Genomic DNA, 14592 nt, shown 5'->3' with positions numbered 1-14592 from the left:
TTCTGCTATTTATCATATTTGTCATGTAGATGTAATAAGTGCATCTACAACACTACCAATAGCACAGTCTTCATAGCTGTTAAGGTGTTTGTTGGCGTGTGTGTTTGCGTGGTTGTTTGCAGGCATGTCTACTATGTACACAGTAATCCCTGACTAAAAGTTGTTATTCGTTTCGCTTTCTTCTGAGATAATCGATTCTTTCCCATGTTCACTCAATCGCTTATACGTTCCATTCCATACATCTGCGAACACTCACTCACTCACTCATGTGTCATTGTGTCCCCTCCTTCACTTGTTCCCTCCATCTCTGATCTGCTCCACAACCCCTCTCCTCTCCTCTCCTCTGCCCCCCTCTTGTCTCTTCTCCTCTCTTCCCCACTCTTTTCATCTCCTCTCCTCTCTTCCTCTCTCCTCCCTTCTCTTCCTCTCTCATCTATTCCCTCCTCTCATCTCTTCTCATCTCTTCTCATCTCTTCTCCTCTCCTTTCTTCCCTTTTCCTCTCTTCTCTTTCCCTCCTCTCCTCTCCTCTTTTCTCATCTCTTCTCATCTCCTTTCCTCTCCTCTTCTCTCATCTCCTCGGAGCTCCTGCCCTTCTTACATGTACGTTTGAAGGCACTTAAAGGAGCACTAAAAATGTTCCTCGAAAAGGATGTAAAGGTCCACCGCGGCCCGGTCCCTTAGCATCCCACTGCAGGCAACATCACTTCCTACTTTAACCATGCCCTGTCTGCTCTGTTGGACTGTGTGTTTACTCCAAGTGCGAGAGCTTTTTGCCTATGAAATAGTAATGCTACACCTGGTAAAGCAGCATTCTTTCCTGTTGCTTTTCCACAGACCGGCCGCAAAGAGAAGGGCGACCCACTCAACTCCGCCATCGACAAGATGACCAAGAAGACCAGAGACCTGCGACGACAGGTAAGCGTCTCACACAAAGTAGTGTATGCACTCAAGGAACACATGCACACACATGCACAGACACACACACACACACACACACACACACACACACACACACACACACACACACACACACAGAGAAACACATAAACCAACATACGCAGACACACAGACAGTCCTCATACGTTAGCACAGGCTAATGTGCAGAAGTTCTCCCCTTTTGTCTCCCAGGGAACACGGTGAGCTCTGTTCTATTCTCTGTTCCATTGACCCCTACCAATCTCAATAATGGCAGATAAAGTGTTCAGAGAGCACTTAGACTTTTGCTTTTCCTTGCTTTTCCATTTTTACTTATTTTTTTCCTTATTTTAATTTTACCCTCTTAATTCATTCCATCTGCAATATGGGTTCACTTATCTATACATTCTGTACTTGTATTGAAAACTAAAATTAGGTCTTGTCACAGTAGGCATTTTGTTGACTAAGAATGAACAGTGCTTTATAAACTATGTTTATAAATCATCATTATTATTATTATTATTATTATTCATTATTCATTATTATTATTATTATTATTATTATTATTATTATTATTATTATTATTATTATTATTTGCATCAAAACATTTTAGTCAAATAGTACTCAAATTTGTGGACATTGTCAGAGAAATGTAATTGGTTGGCTATTTTAGGCTAGCTCCTGACTGTCCTAGCAACATAAAGGTAATCCACACACATTTATTTAAACAAACAGAAACAAGTCTGCTTTTAAAGGTCAGCTCATGTTTTTTTTTGTTTTCCCAATAGCATTGTGTAGCATTTTCTCTCTCTGCTTTAGATCTGGTGTAATCAATAGATTTTCCATGTACCTCTCATACGTAAGCATTCTCCCTACCCACCACTAGTGATTTATGATTAATTAATATTCTCCCATACAGCTGCATAATCAGGAGGCATATCGACCCCTGATAACACAGGGGAGATCCAGAGGAGAGGGGGTATGCGGATGGAATTGTGTGTTCGTTGGCCCTGGGTGAACACCATAAATCTGACACACACACACACACAGAGACACACACATCCTAAACACACTCAGTGATGTCAGCAGGCGTGTTGGCTCAGCGGACTTCGTGGGATAATGACAGCTGTCGCAGAGGCAGACGAGTCTCTGAGCGTGGGTTTTTCCCTTGCTCTCATAAACAGCTCCCCTCGTCTGCTAATATACAGTATCTCTCTGACCCAACGTGACCCACAACAGTCCACTCCCACCCTTATAGTCCCTGACACAGTGTCTGTAATATGCTGAGGGCCTCACACCTGGACGCAGTCCCTTTAAACAGATGTGTGCACCGCCTCCCTCTCTCTACCTCAACATCACCACACACACACACACACACACACACACACACACACACACACACACACACACGCATACACAAACACACACACACAAACACACACACACACACACACACACACACACACACACACACACACACCCTCAGCATGATTACAATACTCTGTCATCTCTACTGTGACATATGGATGAGTGTGTGTATGCACATGCCGTCTCAAAATGTATTAACCTCAACTGCATAACCCACCCCCCCTCGAAACACACACACACACACCATTTCCGCTGTAGCCCTTCTGCGACAGGGCCTACTACCACCTAGGCTGGAGCCGAATAAATCACAGAGGTGAGCGAACAGATGTAAAATGCCGAGCCAGGGCGGAAATGAAAGTCTGGACGCCTGTTTGTTCTTGACCGCATCCTCTCTTAATCACACACCCTTTGCTTTATCGCAGGCATAAATCAAACACACATTCATGCTCTCTCTCTCTATCTCTCTCTCTCTCTCTCTCTCTCTCTCTCTCTCTCTCTCTATCTCTCTCTTTCTGCCCCTGGAACACCACTGAGCTTGGAATGGTGGGCAGAGTAAACAAGCCGGTGTGGCAGAATGTTGTAAACACAAACACACACACACACACACACACACACACACACACACACACACACACACACACACACACACATGCACACACACACTTACGCACTTGCGCACTTACGCACCTCTAACCAAGACCGCGTGCTCATAATTGGAAAACATCTTTTAAAATCTTTGCACTCTTGGTGCGACTGTAAATTGCGGGGTGACATGTTTGGGCTCAGCAGTTGTACATCATGTCACGGGTCCCCCGTCCCCTCCGTGCGGAGATTGTTGTTTTCCTTGTCCTCCGCTCCCCTCATCTGCTCCCATCCCCTCTCCTGCCTTAGCCCTCATTCCACACCAGTATTTGGAAAGCAGTAAACTTCCCTGACACGTGTATTATAATTACGTATTAAAAAAAAAATCCTGTTTACAGATTCGCCAGGCCAAGCATTTTTAATCCTCTCAAGACATTTATTTCATTATCTATGGCAGTATTAAACTGGGCGAAATGTTTATAGTGCAGCTTCTTGGGTTTTATAGTACAGTAAAGTGGTTTTAAAGCAAATTAAATGTGGTTGATCGTCCTGATTTACTCTTGCGAGTCCTTGCTTCAGTTTCATTTCCCGGGTAATTCTAACCATCACTTCTCATTTACTCCAGTCTGTCTGTTAGTGGGTGTCCATATGGTCATGCAAAAAAAATGATGTTTGCAGACTTAAGCCTTAAAAGTAAGAAACAGCATGTGAAAATAAATCAAAAGACTTTATCAGGGGAAAGGAAATCTAATATCTTAAAAAATTTAGCACCATGCTTTGACAATTCATCTGGAAGTAAGGCCTAAGACATTTCACTAATTATAAAGTCTTCTTTTGGGGGAAAAGAAATCAGTGTGTTTATGGGTGTGTTCACATTCCAATAAAGTTGCATTTTCATCCAACTGATTTTTCTCTTTGAAAAATGTAGCATTGGCAGTTGAAAGAAAAAGCCCCCCAACCCCCCCCCCCCCCCCCCCCAAACATCTTTTTCAAGTGTTGTGAAGGTTTTCTGTCTGTGGAAGACGATGCGTCTCCACACCATGTAGTGGGAGACAGAGAGTGAGAGCACTGTGCTGAGGCAGGGAGGTATGAGAGAGCTAGTGTGCATTCGTTGGGTAATAACAACCCCCATCCCATCTGCCACGCTCGAGCCTGGGCTCTGAGGGCCTGCCCGGCCGCCCGCCTGCCTGCCCGCTCCCAGGCCCTCTGGGGGAAACTCCACAGCCTGCGGTCAGACAGAGGGAGGCTGGGCCACCTCATCATACATCTCACTGATAGGAAGTATCAGAGCCTCGCCACTGATCCGAACAATTGGATGGATTTATGTGGTTTATGGGTCTTCCCATTTCTGAGCATGATTCTGATGGCGCATACACCCACACACACACCTACACACACACACACACACACACACACACACACACACACACACACACACACACACACACACATTCTTACAACAACAACCACACACCCACACATATATTCATATTCCATGCCTCCTACTCAGATGTGACAGTGAAAATGGATTATATTGTGGCAGCTGTGTTCTAAGTATCAGACGAAGAAAGAAAGAAAGAAAGAAAGAAAGAAAGAAAGAAAGAAAGAAGAAGAAAAAAACAATAGCAAGGACTCGTGGCATATTTATACCAAGGCCACAGGTGAACAGTCCGCTCCATTTTATATTCACTCTTGACAAGATACAATTTCCCCCTCCCAAATTCGCTGAGCTATTTTTGGGCCGAGGTGTGTGTGGTTCTGCAGCGTGTGTCTAAATGAGCCGTGCTGGCTGGGGAACGGAGCAAGAGTGAGGGCGGGGGGGGGGTGGTGACGGGGGTGTAGGGGGCAGGGTGTGAGTCTGCACTCCTGCTTTGCATAAACGCGTTAGCCGGGGCTGGATGGCGCCGAGGCGAGGACTGAACAAGCATCGGTCTGCACCACTGTCTCCAGCAGCTAGTGCCCCTCTCCGCATGGTTATCTCATCACCAGCCCGGCCCCATACTCCCCGCATGGATACAATGCGCCACAATAAGACTCCAGGACGTAGTCATCCATTTATTGTTCGCTGCAGGCTATTGCTATGAATTGCTGCTTCACAAACAACAATGCTTACAGTGCTTACATTGAGTCTGTCTTATTATTTTGAGCCACTTATCAGTTGATTCAGCCCTGCAAAATGAACCCGAATAGCATCCCACCTTTTCTCCACTGGCTGCAGCAGCAGAGGCGGATTTGCAGCTAGTCCCATTTGTTTTCTCTCCCAGGGCAGCCACTGATGGCCTTGATTGGAACTTAATGCGGGATAGCCACAGTGAGTCACAAGAGGAAGTGAGCATTAGTTAGAGCCCGGACACAGGACAACTCAATGACATTCCAGCATAGCGGCGCTCCACTCAGGCAAACTGCTCCGATAGCGCCGACGCGCACACAACTTCTGACTGCCAACTGCCTCCACTCCTCAAGGGCAACCGAGAGGAATAGACAGATAGGGAGAGACTGAGAAACGACAAGATACAGAACGAGAGAGAGAGAGAGAGAGAGAGAGAGGGGGGGGGGGGAAGATAGTGCAGCAGCAGAAGACGTAAAAATAGCAGTAAAATGGTGCTCCAGCTGTTTTTGGGCTTGATGAATAGTGCTAATTGGGAAGAGAGGGCTGACAGTGCTGGGCTAATATCCTTAAATGTCTTGCCTGGTGCAATTACTATTCCCCAGACTCCCATTCACTGGAGCCGCTGGAGAAGGGCCATGTGTTCCCAGCCCTGTTATGCCACTCCGATAAATGCTTCCGTCGAGACATTCCTTAGAAGGCTCCTTGTGACTGATAACTGAATTTAGGGCTCCTTCATCAGACAAACTTTCATTTCATTTCGGGGATGAAGAGAATTTGTTTTGGTCGCCCAAATGAGTGTTCATTCTGCTTTTCATCTCTACTGAGAGTTGTTGACATTCATCAGGTCATTATGTCAAAAAGCCCTGCATTCCATGCACACATTTTTCTTGGTCAGACATTTACTGTAAGAGCAGATCTTTTGCAATCGAATCCACAGATCTTCTGCATTATAATCCTGTGTCCAGCATATCATTCATGTCAGGCAGTTTAGCCATTGGGTAGCCACTGATATATCTTTCGGTGATCTGGATCTTAAATGATAACCCCAACACATGCACTCGCACACACACACACACACACACACACACACACACACACACACACACACACACACACACACACACATACTGTACACACACATACACACACACATATACTGAACACACACACACACACACACACAAACACACATACTGTACTACTGTACACACACACGCACACACACACACACACACATATACTGAACACACACACACGAACGCACACACACATACACGCACACACACAGACACTGTACACACACACACACGCACACACACACATACACACAAACACACCTTGCAGTCACTGTCCTGGATTAACAATACATTCACCAATAAATGTATTCCTCTCCATTGCCAAACATGTTTAGAAGGTACAGAGAGAAGCATTTCCTGAACTTCATGCAGAGCATCATTTCAGTGTCTATACTTACATGCCCCTCAGAACTGAATTAGCCATGCTGCATCAAAACAAGAGCTGCTCAGTGAAATGATAGCAACACTATGTAACAAATGCATGCCTTTGACTCATAAAAGTGACTGCTATCAACTGAAATTACTGCCAGCACATTATTAACTAATCATACTGCCTCAAAATATTAGCGTTATATAAAGAACATATCCCTGTTCCTTTTTAAAGATACATCAATGGATCTAAATATATCCCAGCAGAGCAGAGCTGTACAGTATGTCTCATCATCAGGTTGCCTCATGCTTTATCTAGCGTGGGTGGGTGTTTTGCTATTGGAGATATTAAGAGACATGATAATATCAAGACGTACATCTTACTGTCCCAAGACGTACATATTACCCCTCCCCCTCATCATCACTGCTTTCTTTCATTCTTCCTATACGCCTCCCCTTCTCTTCCCCTTCTCCTCCTCCTTCTCCTCTTCCTTCTCTTCCTCCTCCTTCTCTTCCTCTACCTCCTCCTCCTCCTTCTCCTTCTCCTCCACCTCCTCCTTCTCCTTCTCCTCCACCTCCTCCTTCTCCTCCTTCTCCTCCTCCTCTACCTCCTCTACCTCCTTCTTCTTCTTCTTCTTCTCCTCCTCTTCCTCCTCCCCTATGCCATCTCTGGTACCAAACATGAGTGCTATTTCTTAATTTTGATTTGCCAAGGCTGTTTTACCTCTCTGCACTCAGGTCCTTTATTCTGTAATTGGTCTTGACATTTCAATAAGAAACTTTTCAGCAGCTATCTGCACAGAATCACAAGCAGAATGTTCCTGTGGGGATGGGGAAAACAGAAACCTTGTGAGGTTTCAGCCTCATAATTGAATCCCCGCTCCTGCATGTAATTGAACAATTGTATGTTTTCCCCCCCTCTTTTGAGAACAGTGTGTCTTTCATAGGAGAAGGTTAGGCCAAGCAAAGATTTTTGAAGGTCTCATTAGCAAGTTTAATACAAATGAATCGCTTAAACCAATTTGTCACACATTTCTAAAACGCTATTTTGCTTCCACTGTAAAAACAAATCTATAAACATCCTTATTGCTTATTGGCTGTATCAAAGAAGAGTCCTCTTCAGAGCTGCCATTATAGGTATGCTCCGCCTCTATGTGCATCAGGATGTCACAGCTAGCCTTCCAGCTTTTCTCTGCTGGAGGAGACGGGTGCCAGCTCTCCGCCAAGATGAACAAAAGAAATGAGAGACTGGAGAGACAAGTACAAGAAGAGGTTCTTCACAAGACATCAATCTTCTTCAGTCCCTCAGAGCAATTTAAAGCAGAACACTTTTTTTCACTCCAGCTTCCCCTATTTTGAATTGTGCTTTTGTTGTTGGAGGGGGAAAAAGTATGTTTTTTTTTAGTTCTCTGTGAAATTCAGCATGGTGATTACAATCATGTGCGTCATGTTTTGTCATATAGATGTAGAGGTGCAGTAACGCCATTCTAAGACGCATTCATGTCATAGGATGCAGACTGATGTCAGCAGATTTTCAGAGTTACCAAGACTTTCTTGTAATGATGGGCACATACAGAGAACCATTCTCTATACATCCACATCAACGTTATCTGGACAAGAGCTCCATGAAACATGATCCAGTGTGATTTTTTTGGGTAATAAATAAAGCTATAAAAACTGCTAACTACTTCTCTGAAGTCGTTTTCACAAGGGAAATGAATTAGGAGGGGGGATTGAAACATTAGTTTGAAGGATGATGAATTTGAGCAATAATCTTTGTAAAATAAATGTGTGTAAACATTGGGCTTTGGGCTTGAGCAAATGACACCTGCCTGCTAGTTTCAAAGGGCTTCAATATCTGGCTTCTCAACTAACCTAAAAGTGCCATGAGCAAAATGTTGGGCATTGAAGCCTGACTCCAAAGCTAAGGTTCATTAAAACATTTCAATTAAATTATCGGCAAGGGTGAGACGGCCCATTACCTGTGAGAGCTCTCTGTTTTCAGAATTCCATGCTCAGGTTGCCAGCAGCTTGACTGAGCATTGCACATTGATTGAAAGCGAGTCGTAATCCTTCCCCACTTCCCTTCCCCAAAGAGCCCTGTCTAAACCCAACCCCACCCAACCCAACCCCACCCATTCCAGCAACCCCCCCCCCCCCCCCCCCCACACACACACACACACACCCCTCAAATAGCCAGGGAGAGCTTCGGACTCCGGCTTCCTCTCCAACTTTCACAGGCTGGTCATGTACCCAGCCTCAGCCGCAGCAGTTTCCATTTTAAGCCAGTGATGGATGAACCGCCCTTAACAGCCATAATTCATCATTACTGGCTTCTACCGCTGGCTGACACTTTGTTTTTTAATTGGTTCGAGGTATGTGTGCACCTGATTGACATATAATAATTACTGCTTAGGAATGTTTGCCCTTGCCAGACGCTTGGCCCCCGACTCCTCTCTTTGTCCCCTGCTTCTTCCTCTGCGGTCCCTGAGAATGTGCCGGATCGCTTTTGTTTATTTGCCGCTCTCATTGTTTTCTTTGCAGGTGATTAGAAGCGGTGACAGTCGCGATATGGCCGGCCACCTTAAGCAGTGATTTGTTCTGTTATGACTCCAGTCACTGAGTAGCTTCAGCACAATGAGCAGGGCTATCAGCGGCTACCTTTAAACGCGAACGCCCGCAAAAAGCTAATTTCGATTTGAGCACATTCTGTCAGCTGCCACCGCGCTCATCGCTACCTCCTTGCACAGTGTGAGTGGGCCTGATGACTGGGAAAGTCTGCGGATGACCAGAGTCCTTTTAGCAGAGCGGGGGTCCTGCTTGTCCCATGCCAGTTTAGCAGGAAATGGCTCCATAAACAAATCCATTAGGCTCAGAGTGTTCCCCCCCATAAAACGCTTATATGAGATGACAGTTCAACACAGGTGTCTTGCATGCTCCTCACAGTGATGCCCCCGACTCACTCTCTCTCTCTCTCTTTCTGTCTGTCTGTGCAGCTGAGGAAGGCGGTCATGGATCACATCTCCGACTCCTTCCTGGAGACCAACGTGCCCCTGCTGGTGCTCATCGAGGCGGCCAAGAGCGGCAACGAGAAGGAGGTCAAGGAGTACGCGCAGGTCTTCCGTGAGCACGCCAACAAACTGGTGGAGGTGAGTCACGGCAGAGCCTCTCTCTCTCTCTCTCTCTCTCTCTCTCTCTCACACACACACACACACATTAAATGTTCTACTCTCTTCTACTCTTTCCCTATTTTCTCTATTCTTTTCTTTCTCTTTAATATTCCCCTCCCTTTTCCCTTTCGTCTCTCCTTTCCCCCCCCCCTCTTCTCTCTCTTTGCTTCTCATTTGGCAAAGCAGATGCCTTTTTCTGGGGCACCATACGGTGCCATCACTCACTACAAGTGCGGTGTGCGACGGCTAGTCTTCCCCAGCGTGGGGCAATTTAATGGCAAAATATGGCACAGTGTTGCAGCTGCCTCATAATGACAAATTTGTGTTTAGGATAACATGGATTAAAATCACAGCATGTGCCTGTCAAAGGAATGGGCTTTACTAATTCATGCATACCTTATGGTCCAGCATCCAAGGACCTGTCTGCTCTTCTTATCCGGGTGATGGAGAGCAATGGAGAACTGACTTAAGTAATCAGTATGGATGAGCGTGTGAGTCGCTGCCTCACTGGTCTGTGAGACACATGTGCGCTGATGATAATGGATCCACCGGTGGTGTTGACTTTGTCACGGGCGGCGGCGGCGATTGCTCGCTTGTTGTCTTTGTAAGGGAAAAGCCAACGAGCAAGTGGGCTCTCAGTCACAGTGCAGACACATGCGGAGATGCATTGTGTTCCGAGCTCATGCACACGGCCACAAACACACAAACACAAGTGGGGATGTACACACACACACACACACACACAAACACACACACACACACACACACACACACACACACACACACACACACACACACACACACACACTCACACAGACATGCACACAGACAAGGGCACATACATAAACATGCTCATGACACAAATGTTCTTGCACACACATACGTCATTTCATACACATACCTTGTCATTAACATAGAAGCTCTCATGCACACACTCACACACACATGCACACACACACTCTCACACACACACACACACAATCACACACACACACACACACACACACACACATACAAACTGAAATTAAGAAAAAGGGTCTGCCAGAGGGAGCATTCGACCCTGACTTCATCAAACAGTCGGTTCAATCTTTTTTTTTCCTTTGGTCCCCCCGTTATGACCTCCGAATAGCAAATAGCTCAGAGCGCTGTTGCCCATTCTCCTACCATTTGGCCTGAGAGCGATCGATAGCAGTCACCCCTCCCCATAGTCAGAGAGCGGGGGCGGCACGGGTGGTCAGACCATGGAGGCCTCCGTCTCCTTGTTTATTCAGTCGCCGTCACCCACACCACACCACGTCACGCCACACCACCCCCACACCACCAGCACCCTTCACATCTACTCACACCTCACTGCCTAATGCAATAATGCGATCAATAACCTTAGCCCTGCTAAATGCCACCTCCAAGCCTCCACCTCCAAGCTAGCATGCCATGACCACCCGTGAAAGCAGTCTGTGAAGCACTTTGGTCGTGTTTGTGTCGTATAGATTAGCAGCACATGCCGAGCTTGCCTTTCTGGGTACGTTTCTGTCGAGCCGAATTTCTCAAGCGACAGTAAGTCAGGCATGATGTGTTTCATCTTCAACCTCGGCTCCACTCTCACTAACTGGACAGATGTACCTCCACACTAGAACACTTCAAGTGCACAACCACCCCACCACCCACCCACCCACCACCACTACAACATCGTCACCATCACCACTAGAGGTCTGCATTCCTGCGAGTTGCGACGCAAAAGGGTGTGACGTTGGAAACAGATGATTCACTGCACTCCACTGCACTCGAAAGCATGACAGAGGAACAGGACACCACTACACTACTTCAGATTGTAGTGCCTTTCTGAAGAACGAATGCCAGCTAGCACATCTGTTTACAGTAGCCTATTTAGAATCAAGAAACTTAAAATATCTTGCTTTTTCAGTTGTGTGTGTCAAGTGCTCCTTTTGTGAGACAGAAGGCAAAACTGAATATCCCTCCTGCATATCCTGCAGGCTTTTGCGGATGGGAGCGGGACCTAATGTTGCAGATGTGGGCAGGAGCGGGACTAAAAATGATACATTGTTGGGGGAGCGGGACAGAATGTTGCAGGAGCGGGTGGGTGGGCGCGGGACTGAAAAGTCCCCAACACAGTCACCAACACCACAACACTGTCACCACCACCACAACACCGTCACCAACACCACAACACTGTCACCACCACCACAACACCGTCACCACCACCACAACACTATCACCGCCACCACAACAACACCGTCACCACCACCACAACACTATCACCATCACCACAACACCGTCACCACCACCACAACACTATCACCATCACTACAACACCGTCACCACAACCACAAGACCGTCACCATCACTACAACACCGCCACCACCACCAAAACACCGTCACCACCACCACAACATTATCACCATCACCACAACACCGTCACCACCACCACAACAACACCGTCACCACCACCACAACACTGTCACCATTACCACACACCTCCACCACCGTCTCCATCACCACAACACCGTCACCACCACCACAACACTATCACCACCACCATAACACCGTCACCACCACAACACCGTCCCCACCACCACAACACCATCACCACCACCACAACACAGTCACCAACACCACAACACTGTCACCACCACCACCACCACAACACCGTCACCACCACCACAACACTATCACCACCACCACCATCACAACACCGTCACCACCACCACAACAACACCATCACCACCACCACAACACTATCACCACCACCACAACACCGTCACCACCACCACAACAACACCATCACCACCACCACAACACTATCACCATCACCACAACACCGTCACCACCACCACAACAACACCATCACCACCACCACAACACTATCACCACCACCACAACACCGTCACCACCACCACAACACTATCACCATCACCACAAGACCGTCACCACAACCACAAGACCGTCACAATCACCACAACACCGCCACTACCACCAAAACACCGTCACCACCACCACAACACTATCACCATCACCACAACACCGTCACCACCACCACAACACTATCACCACCACCACAACAACACCGTCACCACAACACTATCACCATCACCACAAGACCGTCACCATCACCACAACACTGTCACCATTACCACACACCTCCACCACCGTCACCATCACCAAAACACCGTCACCACCACCACAACACCGTCACCACCACCACAACACTATCACCATCACCATCACCACCACCACAACTCTTTCACCATTACCCAGTGTTGCCACAGTTACCTTGAAAAAGTAATCTGATTACTGATTACTCCTTTAAAAGGTAACTTAGTTACTGTACTGATTACTTGGATTTAAAAGTAACTAAGTTAGATTACAAGTTACTTTATTAGTTACTTTCAGCAGCTGCCGACAACACCCCGACCGCCTCAACATAAAAATGATAACCGGTTTTGCCAATACTCACTATACTGGAAGTGCATTTTAACAGTAATGTCAACAATGTATAGCAGACATCCCAACCTAACCTACTTAGATACTGAAATTCAGATGTTTGTTCAATAATGTCTAGTCAGTACACTAAATAAGGAAGGCCTGAAATTGTGATAGTAAAATAATATGTAGATTTTGTTAGTTTGGCCTTTTCATGTAGCCTTGGCAACTAGCCATCTAGTATAGGCCTAAGTAATATGCAAATGAAATTACACTTGTTAAACTCACCTCAAAAAGTCTTTTGCAATCATTTAACCCGCCGTGAGCAATTATGCTAAAGTCACTGCTAACATGTGCAGTGTACAAGTATGTTTTACTCTTATGAGACAATTGGGTACACTTTTGTGTAGTCTGATGTGAAATGGGTCTTAAATGTTCCTTTTTGAGAAGCACTGACTCTGCCATGACGCTCCTGTTTCTTGATACACTGACTGAACTGATTTATTAAAGTCGGGGGAAAAGAGATATAAGCCCACCTACACTGAAAACTGATTGGTTGATTTAGCAAAACAGACCAGGATGCTCTCTGTCTTGGATGCACTTCAGGCACACACGCACCACTCCTCTCTCTCTCCCTTTCCGTTGTGTGCGCGTTAAACTCAGATGCACACGCGATTTGAAATCCGCTCTAGGTTCCGCTCTAGATTTGATGTAATTTGCAGGCGTCAGGAAGCCGCTATGTGGGAGACTCCCAAAACTTCGGGAGACTTGGGATGTCTAGCTAGACAGCACTTTTTCGCCAGCACAGAATGTACAGTATTAACCTTATTGTTGTCATGTTTAACTGAGACAAACTCAAAATAATGACTGTATAGATAAAATGTGCATCTCTCTCCTCCCTCAATTGTTGTTTACGTTTGTGTCGCTACGTGGTTTTAGACATGAGTTGTCCTCATGCTGAAAACCTGAGCATAGCCTACATGACATTAATCCCCGAGACAAGAAGAAAGCAAAGAATATATCAGAAAGCAAAGAATATATTTTACTAAGGAAAATGACAAAAATAGTAACGCACAGTGATTTAGATAAGTTACTTTAATCTGATTACTGGTTTGTAAATAGTAGCGCGTTAGATTACTCGTTACCGAAAAAAGTGGTCAAAATGGCATCACTGCCATTACCACACACCTCCACCATCATCATCATCACTACACTGTCACCACCATCACACAACCGTCACCACCACCACAACCTCGTCACAATCACCACAACACTGTCACCATCACCACAACCTCGTCACCACCACTATAACACAGTCACCACCACCACAACACCATCACCATCAGCGCCACACTTTTGCTGACGGAGCAACTTCACTTGCTCCTTTTGCTCAAGCCCTTATCATGTGTTGTTGGAACATCCCTGGTGGTGTGTTCCTAGCGTTTCTACACACATACACACACGCACACAGGCATAGAAAGCCTATTCAATTATTTGGGGAAGCATTGCATTAGCGGAGCAGAAACAGAAGCTATTAGGCAAGCGACAAGCAGGCAAGCAGGC

At 46.2% G+C, this 14592-nt stretch overlaps 1 protein-coding gene across 2 annotated transcripts in view; it reads left to right on the top strand.

Moving 5' to 3' along the window:
- The window catches only part of ctnna2 (catenin (cadherin-associated protein), alpha 2), a 406672-nt gene that overhangs the window by 323455 nt on the left and 68625 nt on the right, over window positions 1-14592 (top strand). For both annotated transcript variants that reach the window (XM_042088135.1, XM_042088145.1), the window contains exons 8-9: window positions 836-916; window positions 9418-9570. In XM_042088135.1, the coding sequence (XP_041944069.1) occupies window positions 836-916; window positions 9418-9570 (234 nt within the window). The remainder of the gene's footprint in view (window positions 1-835; window positions 917-9417; window positions 9571-14592) is intronic.

Source organism: Alosa sapidissima, chromosome 1, assembly GCF_018492685.1.
Source record: "Alosa sapidissima isolate fAloSap1 chromosome 1, fAloSap1.pri, whole genome shotgun sequence".
Classification (NCBI taxonomy): Eukaryota; Metazoa; Chordata; class Actinopteri; order Clupeiformes; family Clupeidae; genus Alosa; species Alosa sapidissima.
The sequence above is the reverse complement of the archived record's forward strand: the minus strand, read 5'-3'. Positions and strand labels throughout refer to the sequence as shown.